General features: G+C 37.3%; 1 protein-coding gene across 1 annotated transcript in view; it reads left to right on the top strand.

Annotated features, from left to right (window-relative positions):
- Positions 1–23,410, top strand: part of LOC134741333 (cyclic AMP response element-binding protein A) — a 197,763-nt gene that overhangs the window by 169,194 nt on the left and 5,159 nt on the right. Inside the window, exons 3-6 of the mRNA XM_063674085.1 lie at positions 15,957–16,141; positions 19,705–19,852; positions 20,528–20,703; positions 21,120–21,263. Coding sequence (XP_063530155.1) covers positions 15,957–16,141; positions 19,705–19,852; positions 20,528–20,703; positions 21,120–21,263 — 653 coding nt within the window. The remainder of the gene's footprint in view (positions 1–15,956; positions 16,142–19,704; positions 19,853–20,527; positions 20,704–21,119; positions 21,264–23,410) is intronic.

Genomic DNA, 23,410 nt, shown 5'->3' with positions numbered 1-23,410 from the left:
GTTTCGGCAGCTATTCCTACCTCTACCTTCAATAGCTATTCCGTTCCATTCAGACAAATTATTAAGAACGGTTTTTCAATATTCAATATTAAAAAATAAACGTGTTATAATGATGATGAAGTAAGTAATTAAATTATGAAATATGTATATTTTTCGTATTCTTACATTAACAGTAGGTTTTTATGTTAATTACGACGTTTAAAGGAAACTAATATTAATAACTCTCATCAATAAGTAGTCATGAATTGGAACAAGTATAAATTTAAAAAAATTGGAGGTGAAAACCACTAGTTCGCGAAAACCAACTTTCCGCACGCTAAACAGCTACGTAAAGTAGCACTTTTTGAGCAACTGTATTAAAAAATAAGTCAGTAACTAAATGACAGTATAGTTCAGTACCTACCTGACAAATCTGAAATGTCACTGAAATCAAATGTCCCTAAAATGGCATCATAGACCTGTACCAATAACTTCTGAGGTTATAAGAATATTAATGTTGCTTATTTTTTATATATAGTTTCCAGACCATATACTAAACCTAAAAATAATATTTTGTGTCATCCTAGGTATTTGCTTAGGTAGAAATTTAGGTATTTCTTTTTTCAATCAGCATTCTGTAAAAAAAATATTCGAGACGAAATTCTTTGTTTCCCTGTAAAGGCAAAGTGGCTTCCGACGTACACACGCATTTTGTGTCATTTTCATCCACGGGTATAATGGCATTTAATAAATACCTAATATTGATCCTAAAACGCCTAAAAAAATATTAGAGTCGGTAAGTGAAGTGTTGTACTTTACAGAACATTGTTATATGTTATTCAAACAAATCTGTGTCAAATTCATCCACCGCTTTTATTTAAAAAAAAATTTTTTCTAATTAACACCCTGTATCTGCCACAAAAAAAAATTCATATTATTAAGTTTACGTCTACAATATTATAATACCACATTGAGACATCATTCATAATTTGGGTCATTTTGATCCACGGTTTTTTTACTATCTGGCAAAATAAAACTCAATTGAGCAAGAAGGGCGTGCGCGGGGAAGGGTACCTACGCGGGTGGGGTGCTTATTATACTTGCCGCAATATCAGCTGGCGACTGAGATCTTAATACTATCTCCTTTACCCTTGTTAAGACCAACCAAGAGATGGCATTATGAGCTGTCTCGCCACTTAGTTTTGCGATACAGTGTATTTATTTCATTCGGAGGCATAATTACATAGTCTTATCAATCTTACCGTAGTAGGTATATAAATATAATTAAAAATAAACTGTAGGCTGCACTCCTCATACTGACCAACATTTGTGACGTTCCTAATCAAAAGGTACCACTTTCTCTGACAGGTTATTTGTATAAAGATATAATCAAATTTCGTCTTTATGGTAAACGACAAAGTGGTACCTACCTTTTGATTGAGAATGTCACAACAGCGACTTAAAAATTACTTTTGTTTCGATTTTTAGTAGACTTTTTAAGTTTATTTTAAGACGCAATTTATTGTGATTTTTGTTATGTTTAAGCGTGGCAAGCAACATTAATTACATTGATGATGATGTTCATTAAATACAATATTTTTTCATACTATACTGAACTGTCACCCTATACATGAGAATGAACAGCGCCCTCTTGACAATGATCATATATTACTGGTCAGGCTTTAATATGTGTCATAATTTAGTAAAGTCCCCTTTGTGGATTCTAAATCCAGTACTTCTTACCAATCTCGAAACTAGCTATGTACAGAAACGGTCCTTACTGTAGATGCGTCATCATAGCAAAAACTACCCAAAATATTGAAACAGGAAAGTAATGACAAAATAAAATAAAACTATGAAAACGGATTATATCGCGTATATTGAATTTATAGTAGAGTTCGAAACGTCGGGATGTATTATAAATTCAATATACGCGATATAATCCGTTTTCATAGTTTTATTTCATGAGTAAGTATCGCGGTAACCGAAGACAATATAATGACAAAATATTTAAAAATAAGTTAAAAATGCTGCTCACCGATAAGTCTTACTATTCAATTGACGAATTTTTAAATGATGACACTTTGTTGAAATGGAATCCGTTAAGTTAAATATAGTAGGAATGAATATGATTATGTAAATATTAAAAATAATTATAATATCAGATTATGACATTGCATTGTATAACTTCTTAATTTAATTAATATTGTTTTGACATACCTTTGCTTTGCATGAACTATCTTAGCTTTAAAGTATATTAATTATTTTGATTTTCGCTAGAATTGTAAGTACCTATCTGTTAGCATTTTGTGCCCTATCAGGGTGTCATGTACCAACTACCTGTAACTAACATCTTTTGTAATTCACATGACATGTAATGTTGAATAAATATAAATATAAGTTTCCGAGTTACAGCAGTTTAGTGAAAGCGTTTTTTTTTTAAATATAAATTAAGGGTTGAATAAAGAGGAAAGAAAATTTGATTATTTTTGTGCTACGACGCACGGTTTAGGAGATACAGCCCTATAAAGTTTTTTTATTGTTTTTTTCTTTTTTACATTGTGTTTTTTGTATATTACTTTGGGGTTTCATAAAGGGGAACGAAAATTTAATTATTTTTGCGCTACGACGCATGGTTTAGGAGATCAAGCCCTATAAAAAAAAAACTTTTTTTTTGCGTTTTTTTTGTATAAACTAATGGTTACATAAAGGGGACCGAAAAGTTGATTATTTTTGCGCTACGACGCACGGTTTAGGAGATACAGCCCTATATAGATTTTTTTCTTTTTCTTTTTTACGTTTCTAAATCTTAATTAAGGGCTTCTTAAGGGGAACGAAAATTTGATTATTTTTCGCTACCATGCACAGTTTAGGAGATACATCCCTAAAGTTTTTTTTGTTGTTTTTTTTTCTTTTTTTTGTCATTGCGTTTTTTGTTATTACTTTGGGGTTTCATAAAAGGGAACGAAAATTTTATTATTTTTGCGCTACGACGCACGGTTTAGGAGATACAGCCCTAAAACGATTTTTTTCTCTTTTTCTTTTTTGCGTTTTTAAATCTTAATTAGGGGCTTCTTAAAGGGGAACGGATATTGATTATTTTTGCGCTACGATGCACGGTTTAGGAGATACAGCCCTATAAAGTTTTTTTGTTATTATTTTTTTCTTTCTTTTTCTTGTGTTTTTGTACATTATTTTGGGGCTTCATAAAGGGGAACGAAAATGTTATTATTTTTGCGCTACGACGCATGGTTTAGGAGATACAGCCCTATAAAGATTTTTTTTTTAAATTTTCCGTTTTTTTAAATATAAATTATGGGTTGCATAAAGGGGAACGAAAATTTTATTGTTTTTGCGGTACCACGCACGGTTTAGGAGATACAGCTCTATAAAGTTTTTTTTCCTGGTTTTTTTTTGTTTTTTTTTTTTAGTATTAATTACGGGTTTCTTAAAGGGGTTTTTTAAATTATTTTTGCGCTACGACGCATGGTTTAAGAGATACAGCCCTATAATGATTTTTTTTTTAAATTTTGCGTTTTTTTTTTAAATATAAATTATGGGTTGCATAAAGGGGAACGAAAATTTTATTATTTTTGCGCTACGACGCATGGTTTAGGAGATACAGCCCTATAAAGATTTTTTTATTGTTTTTTTTTTTCTTTTTTTCTTTTTTACATTGTGTTTTTTGTATATTACTTTGGGGTTTCATAAAGGGGAACGAAAATTTTATTATTTTTGCGCTACGACACATGGTTTAGGAGATACAGCCCTATAAAGATTTTTTTTAAAATTTTGCGTTTTTTTAAATTTAAATTATGGGTTGCATAAAGGGGAACGAAAATTTTATTGTTTTTGCGCTACGACGCATGGTTTAGGAGATGCAGCCCTATAAAGATTTTTTTTGTTGTTTTTTTTTTCATTGTGTTTTTTGTATATTATTGTGGGGTTCCACAAAGCGGAACGAAATTTTGATTATTTTTGCGCTACGACGGTTTAGGAGATACAGCCCTATAAAGTTTTTTTTGTTTTTTTTTTTCATTGTGTTTTTTGTATATTACTTTGGGGTTCCGTAAAGGGGATCGAAAATTTTATTATTTTTGCGCTACGACGCACGGTTTAGGAGATACAGCCCTAAAATGATTTTTTTCCACTTTTTCTTTTTTGCGTTTTTCAATCTTAATTAGAGGATTCATAAAGGGATTTTTTAAATTATTTTTGCGCTACGATGCACGGTGTAGGAGATACAGCCCTATAAAGTTTTATGTTATTTTTTTTCTTTTTTTTCATTGTGTTTTTAGTATATTACTTTGGGGCTTCATAAAGGGGAACGAAATTTCTATTATTTTTGCGCCACCACGCACGGTTTAGGAGATATTATATCTATATATACAGGGTTACTTTTTAGTCAGTTAACAAACTTCGTATAAATGATCGCTAAAGTAAATGAAATATACGTTTTGTTTTATTTTTATCCCTTCTCAAATAAAAAAAAAGAAAAGTGCACCCAAATGATTCCACAGAAACAGTAGAAAACTTGGTCACCCTACTTACTGACGGCAGTGGCGGAGGCGAGGAGTGAGCGGGGCACCCGCTCGCGGCCAGCGGCAGCGCTTGCACATGGGGTAGAGTGGCGGGCGGGCGGGGAGCTGTGCGGTGTAAGCAGAGTTCAAAGATGGCCGCTTTTGTTCTTCGCCGCGCAGGCGGGGCGTCCCCCCCCCACTCCTTGATGGGTTAAATTTGGTCCCGGCGGTTTTAAATTGATTCCAAATTACTGGCTCACATCGAAACGCCGTGCTGCGTCATTTGTGCTGGCCCTCGGGTTGTTAGCGAAATTAGCCTACTTAACACCTTTTCAATTTCCACAGCTAAACGTAGTGCTCCACGACCTTAAGCATGCGCAAGCACTGCAAACTGTCCAAAATCCAGTAGGCTCTGACTCGCCGACAAAATTGTACGCAGACTTGGGAGACGCGCATTAGGCAAACCGGTATTTCTTAACACGGGCAGAATCTCTGCCTCGTACAACCTAGGAGCCGCTCTCAGATTGTTATCGGCCCTGGCGTACACTCACCATTTCATAAAACTCGCGGTTTGAGTACATCGTTTCGCGGCTCGCGGCTCAGCGGCGACTGGGCGAGCGAGGAGAAAATGAACCGACGGTCCGTCCGGCACACAGCGCGGCGCGAGACTGAGCGCCTGAGCGGCGGCGGTAAGGCGGCGCGCGCGCTCCCCGCCTCCCCCGCCGCGCGCACCCCCGTCGCACACCCTCACTCATGCGCCGCGCATGAACTCAAATTGACCCCAAAACCAGCTGTGTGTAGGGTGTGCATAATTTGTAAAAAAATTAGGAATAAAAATAATAAATCGTAAAAATAAAAAGTACATGTTTTTTTATTGAAATGGGTTCTATTAACGATACTGAATTCAGGGTTTTTTTTTGTTAACTGACTAAAAAGTAACCCTGTATAGCTTTAATAGCTCTATAAAGTTTTTTTTCCTGGTTTTTTTAAAAGTTTTAGTTAAGGGTTTCTTAAGGGGAACGAATATTTGATTATTTTTGTGCTACGATGCACGGTTTAGGAGATGCAGCCCTATAAAGATTTTTTCCTCTTTTTTTTCTTTTTTGCGTTTTTAAATCTTAATTAGGGGATTCTTAAAGGGGAGCGAAAATTTGATTATTTTTGCGCTACGATGCACGATATAGGAGATACAGCTAATACAGCCCTATAAAGATTTTGTTTCTTTTTTTTTTTCATTGTATTTTTCATGTATTATTTTTGGGTTACATAAAGGGGAACGAAAATTTTATTATTTTTGCGCTACGACGCATGGTTTAGGAGATACAGTCCTATATATTTTTTTACAATGGATGTGCTCGAAAAGTGCGTTTCCTACGGAGCCATATCGTGCGGAAAGTACTGTTTTTCCGCACAAGTGCTTTTTGTTTTCAATTTTTTTTTACAGTACATATGGTGCTACTTTCTCGCACTAGTGCGGAAAAGAGCACTTACCGTGCATATGTCGAAAGTTTAAAGGGCCATATGTACTGTAAAACGTACGATACACGTGCGAATAGGTAATTCGCAACTCGTGTCGATTTAAAACACTCCTTTTAATAATTAAACTTATTTGCCATGACATGTTTTTTTATTTACTCGCACAATGCATAGTAAAACATTGTATGATACACGTGCGTAAAGATGATTTCCGCACTTGTTGCATAAATAGCAATTTTTTTTTATCAAAGAATGAAAGAAAGTCACGGTATTAATAACCAAATTTTACTTTATTGGTACCTTTTCCCTATCACTGTCACAAATGTATGTGGCGTTCACGTAAACGCGATATTTTTAAGATTTCCCTGCGCAATGTTGCCAGCTCGCTCGCAAATCAAACATGTACTTACAGTTCTTTTGCATAATGGTGACATTGTACAATATCTATGAGTTTTAAATAGGTAAAAGATAATTCGACGCATTCTTTACTTGCTTTTTGCTTGTTGTTGTGTTGTTTGCGTAACTTCTTTGAATAAGTTGCGTTAATTTGGCGCACAGGCGAAGTAAACATGCGTTGCGTACGGCAAGGTCACGCCGCGGCCCCACCCTGCACGGCCTCCGTTGCCCATTCAGACCGCCCGCTAGCTTCGTTTGAACGCAAATAATATTTTTGTAATATTTGTTTATGCAGTGGATGCAAGTGACACAAATTCATACATCTTATTTATCCCGCATTTAAAATTAATAAGATGTAAACTCTAATATCTTTAATATTCTTTTGTAACGGTGACAGCCTGTTACAACAAAATCATCAAATATCTTATGAAGCTATGCCTTAATAAGACACAAAATCATTTAATGGACCTATTTAAACGATTAAATTCGACCTAAGTAATTTTTTTTAACTCTAATTTTTTTTTGTGTCATTTAGAATATTATGACATAGTATCAGATTGCAGTGGACGTAATTGACACAAACTATGTTTTCACACTAAAAACACTATCCTAAATGCAACACAGTTACATGTTTTCTCTCGAATATTTTTTTCTCCAAGATAATTCAAAATAAAAAATAATTACCACAAAATAACAAATTACTAGAAAAGCAAATTATATATATGACACAAAACAAAATGTAAGATTTACATCTTAACAAAGTATTCATAAGCGAAAACAGAATTGACTTTAATATTTTTATAACCTAGGGGTCAAAATATAGCCAGCGGTACAGGTCTATCACTAAACCCACAATGAGTGATTCCTGCCACCGTTTTATGCGTCATTTGCTCACTAGAAAGTAAAACGTGCATTTCCGTATCGCAACGGAATTTTTAAATATGGAGCGCACGTGAGCGACAATCCGAGCATTCTGGTACGGTTGCGACTTTTCTGGCCGGCCGTTTACCGTTGGCGTTTAAAAATTGGAACATTCTTAAAAACATAGTCTAATAGGGAATATTACTGCAATGTTGTGCCGCAAGAGTGCACGTCCTAAACCATAGAGTAACTATAAGTTTGCTTTAAACAGTTTTTTAACAAGTTTTTTTTATGACATTGATGCATCAAGGCGGTTTGTTTACAGGTGGCCTACCGCGAAACGCGAAAGTCGAAATTTCTTTATCTGCCCCTCTATTAACCGAATATGCAAGAGTGATAGAGAGGCAGAAATCGAACTTCAGATTTTCGTGTTTCGAGGTAGGCCCTGTGATTGTGCTAGTGACGCCCTCTACGTAGTTTTGCGTAATATTTCCTATTGAGGAGTATTTTCAAAAGGGCTTATTATAAAAGGGGTATTTCGTAAGGCTTTGCTTACCAAAGCCGTTGTTAACTAAAACCCACCTAAAACCCTTTCATTTGGCTTATTAGCGCTTCATAATACGGTTTACGGGTAAGTTGATAATACCCGTTCGATACCCGTCTCTTGAAGGGGTCGATTATATTTATTGATCATAAATTATAATGCTTATTCCATTTTCAACTTTCTCTTCGTAAAAATGAGTCAAATATTGCTTACCTGTTTATGTTTGAAGTGAAGGGTGTCTACCGCGTTGACAGGACAAATGTCATTTTTTTTTTTAATCCATGGAGACTATATAAAGGAGCCAAATCTCTATGTATGAAAAGTGTCCATCAAAAAACAGTAATTAGGCGGCGCCACCATACACCGAAATACTACCAAAAACAACCTACGTAATTTGGTCGGGTTATTTGTTGCCTTATGTCCCAGAGCCTAACTAGCGCCACCGGAGAGATTAGGAACTATTATTTAAAGCTAAAAGCGATCACTTTTGGAACAATTCTGCCATAAGAGATTGGCATCCTTTCTATACCATCCATATTCCATATTTGAATCTCTGAAAGGGAAACCCCTTCCTAGAGTTAAGTGAATGAACGGGTAAGCAATTCAAAGGGAAAGCCAATCGTTGGGGCTATTCAATAAACGACTAAGCCATTTTAAGGCTTTTTTCTGGGAAGGCCTGGATCACCTGGACCACCCAGGGACTAGGGATAAAGCAGCAGGGGCTTTATTGTGCGCCATACAGATAAATGACAGAAGACACAGAAGATGCATGGTGGCGGGACGACTAGGACGTATTTTGCATAGGATGGTAGGAAATGACAAGCGACAGGAATTAATGGAGAAAAAGAGGGAAGCCCTGTGCCCAGCAGTGGGACAATTAAATAAGCAAATAAAAAATGGTAGCGAAGGTGTAAGTCGGTCGAGTCCGATAAGTACCGATAGGTATGCTTGATAATGGCGCTTACTTGCGCACAATCGATATGATTTATGGGCATTTAAATGCAACCATTACAATCACGCGTGGCCTTAGTGAGCGGCGTTCAGATTTTACGATTTGTTAAAGTTTTTGATATTGTTATTGACTACGACACGACTCGCAGTTTAACGCGAATAAAGTGTGAGCGATCGTTTCATATCAATATCAAACATACACCCCCGCGCGTACACGTCGTCTAGAGCGTACTACGTAGGCGAACAACACGCGAACGCGAAGCGAAGCGATGCGGCGCGGGGTGAATCAGTCCTTTGATACCTATAGTGCTCATTCATCTTGCATATTCTAGCGATAAAGAGGCAGATAGCCGAGTTTCGATTTTCACGTTTCCCGGTAGGCCCTTTGTAAACAAACCGCCTTGATGCATCAACGTCATATTTTATTGTCTGTGAAAACTTGTCAAAAAAAAGTATAGTTTACGATGACGATGGGTGCTAGTGCTGTACTCTGGCGGCAGAGCATTGCAGTAATATCCCCTTGACAGATTTGACCTAAACTTTTTTAAGTACCTATCATATTTCCATGGCAACGTTTCTATTACACAATGCTTCTTTACATTCCATTTTCCTTGTATTTTTTTCTCCTTATCGGTTAAAAGTCTCCACTTTGTAAACAACAGAGCTGTTTGTAATGCACTTGGAGATTTGTCGCGAATTCAACGAGCGTTTCAAGAAAACAGTCTTTGTGAGCCGTTTAAGAAACATTTGACAGGTAGGTATTAATAATCGTTGTGTCAAATAGATAGATAGATAGATAAACTGTTTATTTGTTTGCCACAATACACACAAAATATTCAAATACAGAAATGACATAGGTACACAGAACAATCCAGAAAAAAAATAAAAATTACAACAACAAATAAGTCACACAGATTTTTACATAATAGAGAAAAGTGACTTGGGGGACGTTTTTTATTTATAAAGCCTTACTTTAAGTTTATTTGTAGTTTTTAATATTATTATTTTTAAGTTTATTTATAGTTTACTGTTAATGTTGTTATAAATAAAAGATTTAATAGAGAAAAAGGAAAAAATACATAAAAATACTGTTTTATACAAATAAAAAATCCTGTGTGCGTCGCAGCAAAACAAAAAGGTTCTGGCTCAGTATTGCGCTTCACCCATTACGAAAAGCACTGATTTTCTGCCAGGACCTGATCACGTCAACAAAAAACAGTGGAAAATAATGAAATAGTCGAAAGTTAGTACTTACCTAATTAATTATTAATAAATAACTAGTGACACAGTTTAAACTATAGCGACATTTAATGCTTGCACATAGTTGTGACATAGAAGTGTCAGTGTGGTTAGCATGTATGTAGTGTCAAATGTGATTTAGAGAAAATCTTTATTTTTAAGATAGATTTTTTTTTTCTTTAAAATAGATTAACATTATAATTTGCTTAAAATTTTGCGTCAGTTTTCTAATTGTGACATTTTGATCCAAGAAGACAGTGGGCAAATCATCTTTTAGACAATTTAGACAGACTGTTTTCACGTTTCTGGCGTTACCATAAATGTCTGGAGTTACCAAAAATGACGTTTTCAATTTAATATTTGTCTAAATTTTAGGTATATTACTGAGCAAATCGCTTGTTTTAACGTATAACATAAAATTACATTATTTATTTTATAAGCGAAAGTTGCGATTGAAATTTAAATGTCGCGGTCAGATTAATGTCTGTCTGAAAGTTGACTCGCCCAAATATCCGTAATACCAAAGATAGATATAACTCCGTAATAGATGGATACAGTCTGAGGAAAGAACGTGCCTCGAAAAATCACGAAAATTTGATTATCGATCAGATGGCGCCACTAGCTTTGGTCTACTCTCGTATAGAGGGCGTTGACGGTTTCGTTTGTTATTTATAATTTTAACGCATATCCGTTAAAGATCATGGGTCAAAATCATAACATTTATCCATATTTAAATACATTTTAACGTATTTTTATAAATCTTCATTTTTAGTTCTAAAGTATGTCGATAGATGGCAGTGAATTTACAGTGGTTACAAAATTTACTATGACAGTACCGCTTTATTTTATATTATATCCTCTTTGGTAATACATAGAAAACAGTTGGTATTCATTCGTGAATGTCATAAATCATAATAAAAGCATCCGACCTCTCGTTGACCGTGCGGAATGCTGGCAACTATTGAGGTAAATACAGTCATTACTGCATGCATTATGTTACATATACGTGTGTTGTAATTGCTGCATTTACAATTCTGTAAATCGTTTTTTAGGGTTACGTAGATTCCGTACCCAAAGGGTAAAAACGGGACCCTATTACTAAGACTCCGCTGTCTGTCTGTCTGTCCGTCTGTCACCAGGCTGTATCTCATGAACCGTCATAGCTAGACAGCTGGAATTTTCACAGCTGATGTATTTCTGTTGCCAATCACGGTTCATGAGATATAGCCTATTGACAGACGGACAGACAGCGAAGTCTTAGTATAGGGAACCCTAAAAATGATACGTAGCTAAACACAACCGGATACAATGGCCAGTACAGGCTAAAGACGCCATTTTACATGTCAGAGGCGTTTGACATTTGGGGATAGGATATATATGTGTGAATCAACGGCAGTGCGTTCACCCGCCGCCGGCTCCTTTCACCAAAACGGCATGCAAATCGGCTGTGGCGTTACGATCGAACACGAGTTGAGGACTCAACTAAAGGGGCTTGTAAACGGGCAATATTTCTACTACAATATGTGGCCGACAACTATTGGTGTTTTCCTCTAACATGTGAGTAAGAGAGGGACACCAATACAATAATAGTTGTCGGCCACATATTGCAGTGAAAATATGGCCCGTTTAGAATTGTTTGGCCAATTCGAGCGGCAACAGAAATACATCATCTGTGAAAATTTCAACTGTCTAGCTATCACGGTTCATGAGATACAGCCTGATGACAGACGGACAGCGGTCTTATAATAGGGTCCCGTTTTTACCCTTTGGGTACGGAACCTTAAAAATAGCTATACGGCGCCACTGGTAGGTAGAGTAGGTATGTCCAAATTAATTAAACAACTGTTGTATGCTCGTCTAATTAGCGTAAATAATGATTTAACGATGTTATTTGGTAAGCAATGATGCATTCAAAGGCATCTGCAAAAACAATGCGGCATAACAGCGGTAACACATATATACAACTCCATTTATAAACCCTTTAATTATGTACCCTATTGTATTAGAACAAGGTGTAAATTTGAATAAACGTTGAAATGCAGTTAATTCTTTTATTGTGTGCACATAACGTGTTTGTTACATGTGTTAAACAGCGAAATGGTTGATTTGAATATTTAAATTTGGCTTAGTTTTTTTGATGTAGGTAAGCACTGATTATTAGCAAGTTAGCGAATTGATAGAAAATTATAAAATATTTTGGTAAATAATGCTGAACAACACGTTATTCAGCACAAAGGTTATTTTTTTGAAATAAAATCACAATATGTGCCATTTTCAACCAGAAGGGTACTTATTGTCGCTTGTCAGTAAGGCGCCATTTCTATATAGCTTCAATTAGAAATCAACCTTATCGACAAGCGACAATGTGGTACCTTTTGATTGAAAATGTCACATATAATGGCGGTACTGTTGGGACAGTACCCCCCGTCTACTTGTACGGCAGTGAACTCAAACAAGTGTCAGAGTTCAAATACTTGGGCCATTGGGTGACTGCGGACCTCTCAGATGGCACAGACGTGGAAAGGGAGAGACGCTCCATGGCTGTGCGTTGTAATATGCTTGCCCGCAGGTTTGCACGGTGTACAAAAGAAGTCAAAATAACATTGTTTAAGGCCTACTGCCAGAGCTTCTACACGTGCAGCCTGTGGGTAAGATATACGCAGAGTACTCTCAACACCCTGAGAGTACAATATAATAATGGGTTTAGGGTACTGTTGGGTCTGCCGCGCTTCTGCAGTGCATCAGGTATGTTTGCGGAGGCTCGAACTGATGGATTCCAGGCCATAATGCGTAAGCGTACTGCCTCACTGATGCGGCGGTTGCGCGGTAGCTCCAACAGTCTGTTGCATGTGCTGGCCGAGAGGCTAGACTGCCCGTTCCAGCACCACGGATGCTGTTGCATGTACAGCAGTAGTGTTTGGAATGTGGCAGTCTTCATTATGTAAATAGTTAAATGTGATATATATTTTTATTTGTAATTTAATGTGTGTTTACTAACATTAGCATATTAAGATTAATTTAATTGTATTACTAACAAAGTATTGATTAAAACTAAAAATAAAAATATCAAAAAATGTATGCCGAATATTCGTGGCATCTCTAATTATAATTGAGCAAAAGGAAACGGTGCGCACGCACATCTAGCTCGGTTAAGCCAGGCCTCCTTCACTCGCTCAAAGCCACGCGCTATATGCCTACCGCTCGGCGTATCGTCGACGATATAATCGACAGAGGGCCGCCGAACGCCCGCCTGAGCGCTCGCACCGCGCGTTTCCCGCGCTTACGCTTCGAAATACCGAAACCACGTAATTATTGTGCAGTAGATGGGTGTAAAAGTCAAAAAACAAAAGAAAATTTGTCGTTTTTTTAGGGTTCCTTACCCAAAGGGTAAAAACGGCACCCTATTACCAAAGATAGATATAACTCCGTAATAGATGGATACAGTCTAAGGAAAAAACGTGCCTCGAAAATCAAGAAAATTTGATTCTCGTTCAGAGGGCGCTACTAGTTTTGGCCTACAGTCGTATAGATGGCGTTGACGGTTTCGTTTGTTATTTAACAATTTTAACGCATATCAGTGAAAGAACATGGGTCAAAATCATAAAAATAATTAATGCAAATAAAAAAAATCATTTATCTATATTTAAATACATTCTATCGTATTTTTATAAATCTTCATTTTTAGTTTTAAAGTGTGTCGACAGATGGCAGTGAATTTACTGGGGTTACAAAATTTACTATGACAGTACCGCTCTAGTATAAGTTACTCTATGCTATTACTAAGACTCCGCTGCCGCTGTCCGTCTGTCACCAGGCTGTATCTCATGAACCGTGATAGCTAGACAGTTGAAATTTACACAGATGATGTATTTCTGTTGCCGCTATAACAACAAATACTAAAAAGTACGGAACCCTCGGTGGGCAAGTCCGACTCGCACTTGGCCGGTTTTTTCATTTCCGAGAGACGAAGAAAGGTGAGTAGTATTTAAAATCTATCTTTATGAATTTTGTCACTATTTATTTATTTGAACATAAGTAGATAAATCGTAAATTAAGGAGTTTTTTGAGTCAGGTATTATAAGTGTTGTTTTTAAATATTTGATTGACTAATATAAAATATAGTTGATTCGCAACATTCGTTTTATTACAATAATAACATAAGTAACAGTACAACCCTAGCGCATTCTTACGATGACGCGTTGGCACGTGGCTCGCACGGCGAGTAAGGCAGTCTCGGCTCTTTGTGCGCATACTTATGGTACATTTCTTCTCGTCCTGAGCAGCAGGTATTATTATTAAGATTTTGTAGGCTATTATAGAGTAGGTATTTTCGCTTTTGTATGGGAATGATGTATCTGTTACGTAGTAACTATTTATTAATCTGTGGTTAAGCGGGGCGTGTATGTTTAGTTGTTTACGTAACCTTTAACTTCTAGGGGCCTACTTTTATAATACGTTTTATAATATAAAACTAAGCTTCGCACGGGTTACAAAAAAAACCTTAACAAATTATACACCTACCTTCCTCAAGAATCAATCTATTGAAAATCCGCATGAAAATCCGTTGAGTAATTTTCGAGTTTATCGCGAACATGTCAGACAGACGCGGCGGGGGAGCTTTCCAGGCTCGTACCTTCATTAGACCACGAAGCTTGCTGAGTGGCCTAAACACGGTACCCGACTGAAAAGCTCTATAAGGTGTAGCGATTTCTCTAAATTGCACTAAAACCATTTACTAATTACTATTAATCAACGTAAATCAGTAGTAAAATACGTTTTAATGATGAAGAACATAAATTAAACGAATTTATGTTCTTCATTATTAGTTTCACTTCAAAAATGTACGGCAATGAGTGTCTATAATATTTGAAGTTTCCTCGGTTTCTCACGGATCCCATCAGCAGATCCTGACCTCATGACAATGGAGCCAATTAACTGACAATAACCGAAGGATTAAAAAATACTTCCATTTATATCTACAGTTTTTCTCATACTAATTCGTTAAGGTACCTATTAGTGCAAGACCGCCTTGTTTAATAATTAATAACCTTATTGCTGCATACTCTCTATTGCTGCATGCTATAAACTCGAGTTGTAGATGTAGGTGTCCAGACCGCTAAGCTTAAGTGGGACTGGGCTGGGCATGTCTGCCGCATGCACCCTGAAAGGTGGGCCAAAATGGTTACCGAGTGGGACCAACGGAACACCATAGATGGTGCTGGCCGGGGTGCAGGCAGGCCGAAAAGGAGATGGCGGGACGACTTGGACGCATTTTATCCGGATTGGCGGGACACTACAAACGACAGGGTCGAGTGGAGGAAACGAGGGGAGGCCTTTGCCCAGCAGTGGGACACTAAATTAGGCTAGTAAAAAAAAAAAAAATTGCTGCATACGTAATCGTCCGTACTGCTATTTAACCTAACAGGTAACGGTACCATTTAACATATGTTAAGACGAAGAATATTTAACACATTTAAATGTGTTAATCGCCCTTTGAGAATTAACTGTATTACTTTACTGGAACTACAATAGTATTTTACACAATCGTGATATAATAGAGAGCTTTTCAGTCGAGTACCGTGTTTAGGCCACGAAGGTTGCTGAGTGGCCTAATGAAGGTACGAGATTGAAAAGCGTGATTAGATCACTATTGTATACAGTACTTTTTCTACACGTCATCTAAAATAATACTTTTTCTATTGTAAAACCTAAAAATTAAAGAAAATTTGGTAATTATATCAGTAGTACAAAATACATCAACGCGTGCATAATATATGAATAGGTATTACTCATGAAATAGTCGCGCGTTGGTGTCTTTTCCACTGGACCGCGGCGCCAAATCAAATTCATTATAGTTGACTAAACCGTTTCGAAATGAATATTATAGTTGAGTTTGGAGCCCATACATGAAAAGTACCCAATTACAGTTTGGTATAAGAAATCTTAATCAACTATCAGCTTGGTTCTCAGCCTTTTTTTATATATTTCAGACATGGAAGACGAGTGCTACCCCGCCATCCCCGCCAGCGCGTGGAGCCGGCGGCGCTCCAGCGACTCCCTCATGGAAGTGAAGGCCGAGCCCAAGTCGGAGCCCGAGTCGCCCGCCTCCTCCTGTCCCCCCTCGCCCACACCCGGCACGCCCGTCACACACCTCGACTACGTTATTGACCACACAGTGAGTTCTACTTCGATATCCTTGGGAACCTTTAATGGTATAGAATAAATTATCTCAGATGATTTTTTCGGCCATCCGTTAAACAAAAGCCTTTGTTTCTTTTAAGAGTGGTCTAAAGCACGTGCCAATGCAACCATGTCGTTTAAAAACCGACCAAGTGCGAGTCGGACTCGCGCACCGAGGGTTCCGTACTTTTTAGTATTTGTTGTTATAGCGGCAACAGAAATACATCATCTGTGAAAATGTCAACTGTCTAGCCATCACGGTTAATGAAATACAGCCTGGTGACAGACAGACAGACGGACAGACGGACAGCGCAGTCTTAGTAATAGGGTCCCGTTTTTACCCTTTGGGTACGAAACCCTAAAAAGCAACTATCGTGATAGTATTAAGGTTCAAATTCATGTGACAGCTCATTCAGAGAACAATGTGTTATCTCCGAATGGGCTGTTTCATGAATTTGAACCATATAATTAGAATGGTAAATTTGCGTTTTAAACGGGCTTGTTCCCGTTTCTTATATCGTGGCTATTGACAGTAAGCAGTGTAACCACTGTATAAAGGAAACAATACTTTTTGTTTATCATATTATATTAGGGCCCGAGCCCGAAATAATCACCTGAGATAATTCATACTAAGTATACAATGGTTGTATTAGTAGTAGTAGTAGTAAACTCTTTATTGTACAAATATACATATTAAAAATTACATGGTACAAATAATAAGATGTACAAAGGCGAACTTATCCCTTTGAGGGATCTCTTCCAGTTAACCTTTGAGTAGATCAGAGGAGAAAGTGAAAAGAGGGTGACAAATGTAGCAAAATGTACAACAAGGTACCAGAAAGATAAAGGATATAAATACATACAAAATTAATAGGATAAACATATAATATATTACACAAAAAGGAATGGGGAAAATACACTAAAAATTGGAAAGAAGTAGAAAAATATAAAGCAACATACAATACAAATATAGGCACATTAATCAATCAGATAACCATAGCTTCTTTAACCTCTCCTACAATACAACACAATACAATGGTTGTTGAGCCATAAATGAAATGCTTAATTCTCAAGCTCTAATTTGATCTTTCTAGAAACACTTTCCAGTACCTCTACTTTGTTACGACTTATTTCAATTTATAAATGAAAGCGACGGGCAATATGTACATATTTTAATTTTTAATCATTTTACCAAATTAAATAAAATTACATTGGTTATTTGTATACATATTTATGAAGTCTGGAAGGTAATTCGAGGTCGAGTTTTCTCAGAAATGTTTGGAAACGAGAGCAGATGGCTGTCGAGATATCGTTAACATAATAAGATATTTAAGGGTAGGTTACACAGGCAGCTAGCAGTGTAGAACTGTAGAACAATTTGTAAGTGTTCTGTTTGTATGAAATAATAGACTAAGTACTCTGATATAATATGTTTAGAGTTTATGAACTTGCGATACAAAAAAATAATCCTACGATACGGCATTATTATTGGAAAATTTACAAGGACCTGACCTAATTGCCTATAATTTTCCGATTCAGCTTCTAAATGATGTGGTGGATTACCATGGTTTAAATTAATTAAGGTTATAAAAATACATACCATTTAAAAGTTCATATTAGATTATCAATTATCTCTCAAACTAATTGTTATAGGTACGTATCGTAAAATGTGCCTAATAATTCGCTCCAAAATTCGAATTTCGATTTTTTTTTTAACTAATAATCATTTTGTAATATGTTGATATTTAAAGTCGAATTAAATGAGATTGTGATATAGTTTTCATATATAACAACTGTTGGAGTACAATTACCCTGTGGGGAGCAAAGGAGGCACATTTTACGGTAATATAATAAACATGTTTCCATATAGTTTTCATATATAACAACTGTTGGAGTACAATTACCCTGTGGGGAGCAAAGGAGGCATATTTTACGGTAATATAATAAACATGTTTCCATATAGTTTTCATATATAACAACTGTTGGAGTACAATTACCCTGTGGGGAGCAAAGGAGGCACATTTTACGGTAATATAATAAACATGTTTCCATATAGTTTTCATATATAACAACTGTTGGAGTACAATTACCCTGTGGGGAGCAAAGGAGGCATATTTTACGGTAATATAATAAACATGTTTCCATATAGTTTTCATATATAACAACTGTTGGAGTACAATTACCCTGTGGGGAGCAAAGGAGGCACATTTTACGGTAATATAATAAACATGTTTCCATCCCACGGGCTGTGAGACCGGCATTTTCTAAAATAAATATTGTAAACCTGACTCTTTCAAATCTGAACATTCTTCTGCTCATTGTACTCAGAATCGGCAGCATTCTCCAACCTGTCATTAAAAAAAGATGCCCCAAAATGTCCATTCCATTACGTCACATTTTAGTGTAAATTTTTTTTTCACCTGTATGTGCGTGACGTATAGTAGGATGTACAATTTTCATACATTTTTTAAATCATCAGGATTGAATATGCTAGTTATTCTGAGTTGAAAGAACCCAAAAACACCAGGACCTGTGAGAATCAGGTTTTCAATATTTGTGGTATTTTCTATAAAAAAGGGACCTTATTGTCGATGGCGCTTACGCCATTATAAACGATGCTCCGATATAAATACAATACCGCGCGACGCTGTGCGGCGTAAGCGCCATCGACAATAAGGTCCCTTTTCATAGAAAATGCCCCATTTGTTTTATAAAACGCCCACCTACGCTTAACTGTAAATATTCGAAATACGATTAACAAGCCCGCGACCTTTTCGTACAGAATTCCGGACTTAATTAAGGGTAGTTAGCCGGAGCTGTACATTTTTGCGAACTCGAATAACAGCTTCCTTTGAGTTTTAAAGAGTTAACTCTGTTAGCTCCTTTAAGCACCCTATTCTGTACATTTGTTTCATTTTAAAAATTGTCGACTTTTACCTACAGAATATGATTGAATTGATTTCTGATCCTTGACAAATGTTTATCTCAGGATACAAATAATTTAGAAAACCGTTGTAAGTAATTAGAGTTTTGAACCCGGCCACGGGTGACCCGTGAACATGATGCATGTAACTGCGTCGAAATATCGGGAGCTCACAAATAATACAAAAGGTAATCACGGTCTATATCCCGGTCAATATAAGTCCGTTGTAAGTACTCGTATAAACATCAATGAATAACGCTTCACAAGTTCTCAGGCATTTAGGAACCTCATATTTATTGAAAATCGTACTCGTCATATTATTTACTTACTTACCTACTTTTTGTTTTATTAGTTACTATTTTATTTTGCATACCTTACTCCTTCACGCAAATCCAAATACATAATATGCAAAACGAAACCGAATTATGCGAAAAAGTACTAACTTCAACAAAATTAGACATTGTTTTTGCGAGAATAAATTATTAAGGCGAAACTTATATAAAAACAAATAATTATAAGTATTAAAATATAAATACGTGAAAGTATGCAAATAATTCTTAACGTAAGAACTGAAAGACAAAAGCTAAAAGTCGCATATTTGAATAACAGCTTCATACGAAACTTTATGATTCCAGACGGGAACCATACACATGCCACAAGCCGTGCTGCAAAAAGTGGGCGCAGCGGGCGTTCCACAACTGCTGCTCAGTGCCGCACCTCGTCTAGCCACGACACTCAACTCCAACAAGTTGTCCATCAAGGTTACATCCAGCTCAGGATCTGGTACGTACTCTTATTTTACACATGCTGCAAAAAGTGGGCGCAGCGGGCGTTCCACAACTGCTGCTCAGTGCCGCACCTCGTCTAGCCACGACACTCAACTCCAACAAGTTGTCCATCAAGGTTACATCCAGCTCAGGATCTGGTACGTACTCTTATTTTACACATGCTGCAAAAAGTGGGCGCAGCGGGCGTTCCACAACTGCTGCTCAGTGCCGCACCTCGTCTAGCCACGACACTCAACTCCAACAAGTTGTCCATCAAGGTTACATCCAGCTCAGGATCTGGTACGTACTCTTATTATACACATGCTGCAAAAAGTGGTCGCAGCGGGCGTACCACAACTGCTGCTCAGTGCTGCACCAAGGCCCGCTACCACGCTGAACTCCAAGTTGTCTATTATTAAGGTCACATCCAGCTCAGGATCTGGTACGTACTCGTATTTTAACTTTCCGAGAGCAAAATGCACGTGTTACTTTTAAAAATATATCCAAACAATTATAGATGTATTTGAAGAATATCCTCGATTTTTCCAAGATCCAATCATTAGATCCTGGCAAGACTAAATGTAGTGTCCTTTCATACAAAATAATTTTCCAAATTGACACAATATAACAACTGACGAATTGAAAACCTTAAAAATTATGTCCCGTTGAAAATGTTCTAATTGGTTTCCAGGCTTCCACCTCCCCCCCACGCCGCCGTCGTCGCTATCGTCGTCGGACAGCGAGGGCGCGCGCTCGCCGGCGCACGACGCCCCCCCTCCGGCGCCCGCGCCGCCGCGCCGCGCGCACCTCTACCTGTCGCACCACTCCCGCCAGCCCATCAACACGCCGCTTATCAGCACGCAACCGGTAACTATCGACCACATCATTGGCCGAGCAAGCACAAAATGTCTCGAAAATTCTTTATTAAAAATAACGTAGAAAAAAAACGTCCGGCTCTTTTTCTTCTCTACAGGTCGCATTTCTCAAGCGATTGTCGTATTTTTTTTTATTGATTCAGTTTTTGGTATATTTTCAAAGTAGCAGTACCATCACCATGGGGAGTTCACGGTCACAGCCCCTAAATAAAGCCAATTTTAAAACTACTAGCAGTAACGGGCGGCTTAAGTTGCTTGAAATATTAGGCGTTCAAATATTATGTTACGCAATTTTCGATGATTTTTGACCGCCCCTCCCCACGTGTCACGCCTCGTAACGTTTTCCTGTACCCCACGGCACCCTGTTAAGGCAACCGCTAATACATCAATATTTTCTGTCCATTGCAGAAAGGATCAACGGGCCAACTGGTGCTAACAGACGAAGAGAAACGCACACTCCTGGCAGAAGGCTACCCCGTGCCCACGCGTCTACCCCTCACCAAGGCCGAGGAGAAATCACTCAAGAAAATCAGAAGGAAAATCAAGAACAAGGTACGAGTACAAACAATCACTATTTAGATAATTACTTTATCATATTAGCCTTTTATCGCCCACTGCTGAGCATATGCCTCTTCAAGTACGCCACTTATCCCGGTCTTGAGCCAATCTCATCCAGAAGTGACCTGCAGTCTTCCGAATATCGTCCACCCAACGAGCCAACGGACGCCAGGAACTCCTTTCGTCTGAAAGCGGCCACCATTCCGTTAACATTTTGGCCCACCTGCCATCACTCTGCCTGGCAACATGTCCCGCCCAGCTCCATTTATTATTGAATTGAAGCTAATTTATTTATAATTTTAATTTTAATTTATTTATTTTACAATTTATGTGTGCTTACTAATATACTTTTAAGAACTGTAAACTAACAAAATATGGGCCGACAGACCTGAAATAAAGATTTTCATTTCATTTCATTTCATTTCATTTAAGTTTGGTAATGACGTATCCGACGGAGATAATTACTTAAAGGAAGAGATCCTTTATAGCAGCGGTCGGCAACAGGCGGCCCTCCCGCGAACCTCTCACTTGCGCCCCGCGAGCCTCCCTGGCTATTTTGTATGTAATATTGACAAACGACAATGTCTGATAAAGTCATAAATATTAACATAGTGCGGCCCGCTTCAACTTCGTTAACTATTGGCCCTTGGTTGCTAAAAGGGACCGCTGATTTTTAGGGATAAGTTCGCCTTCGTTCACCATTATATGTATCTGCTGTAACCGATATATTTTTCGTACAATAAAGTGTTTACTTACTTACCTACTTATATCGTTTACCTTTCTTTAATGCAAATAAATTCCTGGACAAACAATATAGAACAAGGTAGACGATTAATTAACAAACTATTTCTAGTACTTTAGATACTACTTCGCCTATCGTTCACCAACGCAAAGGAGAAATCCTTTTAGAAAATTAAAAGGAAAACGTAGAGCAAGGTAAAGACGATCAATATTTTCTATTAGTTTAATACTTACCATTCTTCAAGGTAAAGGATTTATATCAAACTAGCTTTTGCCCGCGACTTCGTCTGCGTGGAATTAGTAATTTGGGTACCTTAATTCTTAAACAAATCGGCTTTTTAATATCCTTTTTTTACCCCCAAATTGGTCCACACTATACATTTCCACCCCATTTTTAAGGGATGATTTCGGGGATAAAAGTTATTCTATATTCTGTCCCAAAGCTCAAACTATCCCCATACCAAGATTCATCTAAATCGGTTCAGCGGTTATTGATTCCCATACAAATTTCCACCCCCTTTTCACCCCCTTGAGGGGTGAGTTCTGGGATAAAAAGTATCCTATGTCCTTCCCCGGGAGTCAAACTATCTGTATACTAAATTTAAACTAAATCGGTTCAGCGGTTTAAGCGTGAAGAGGTAACGCACAGACAGACAGACCGACAGACTTTCGCATTTATAATATTAGTATGGATTATGTCCGTTTAATTTTTTTTTAAATGGAAAATGGATAGGATTTATCAAACCTAGACGTTAACATTAGATCATTTTACAAATGTCAAATACGGAATTCGATCCGAACACTAAACTTAGTCAAAGGGGCATTAGCTAAGTTTTTTACATATACTAAGTATAGTGCATGTAAGTACATCGCCAGAGAAGAAAATCAGAAGGAAAATATGGAACAAGGTGCAAACAATTTGTTTCCACTAGTACATACTTAATTGATTGATTAATGAAATGGAGGATTACCGTTCAGCATTAATCGGTGTAATTAAAGTTCTATTAAAGTCAATCATATTCATCCTATTTTACGTTTTTTTGTTAACATTTAATAGTAAATTAAAAGTAATGTATTGATGCTGAATACCAAATACTGGTTGTTATCATTGAAAATACCTATTCTGGTCAAAACTACAGAATAAATAATAGTACTACCGTACAGAAAGGAAACTTCCTACAAAACCGAAGTTTGGCAGCGGTTCAGGGTCGAATCATGCTGTCTCTTTCTAATATATGGCACTATTCTTTTCGGCTATTTAGGGTTGTCAAAATTCAAGTCATTATCTTATTCGTGGTCGTGCACGCAAAGGGACGTCAAGTTGTGCCAACCCTAATATGGTTAGGAGCAATGCTGAGCCGAACAGAGCCTAGTTTGCCCGAAGCGAGGAGTTTCGCACC

The sequence above is a fragment of the Cydia strobilella genome, chromosome 5, assembly GCF_947568885.1.
Source record: "Cydia strobilella chromosome 5, ilCydStro3.1, whole genome shotgun sequence".
Taxonomy (NCBI): domain Eukaryota; kingdom Metazoa; phylum Arthropoda; class Insecta; order Lepidoptera; family Tortricidae; genus Cydia; species Cydia strobilella.
Note: the sequence above shows the minus strand (reverse complement) of the source record. Positions and strands in the feature narration are given on the sequence as shown.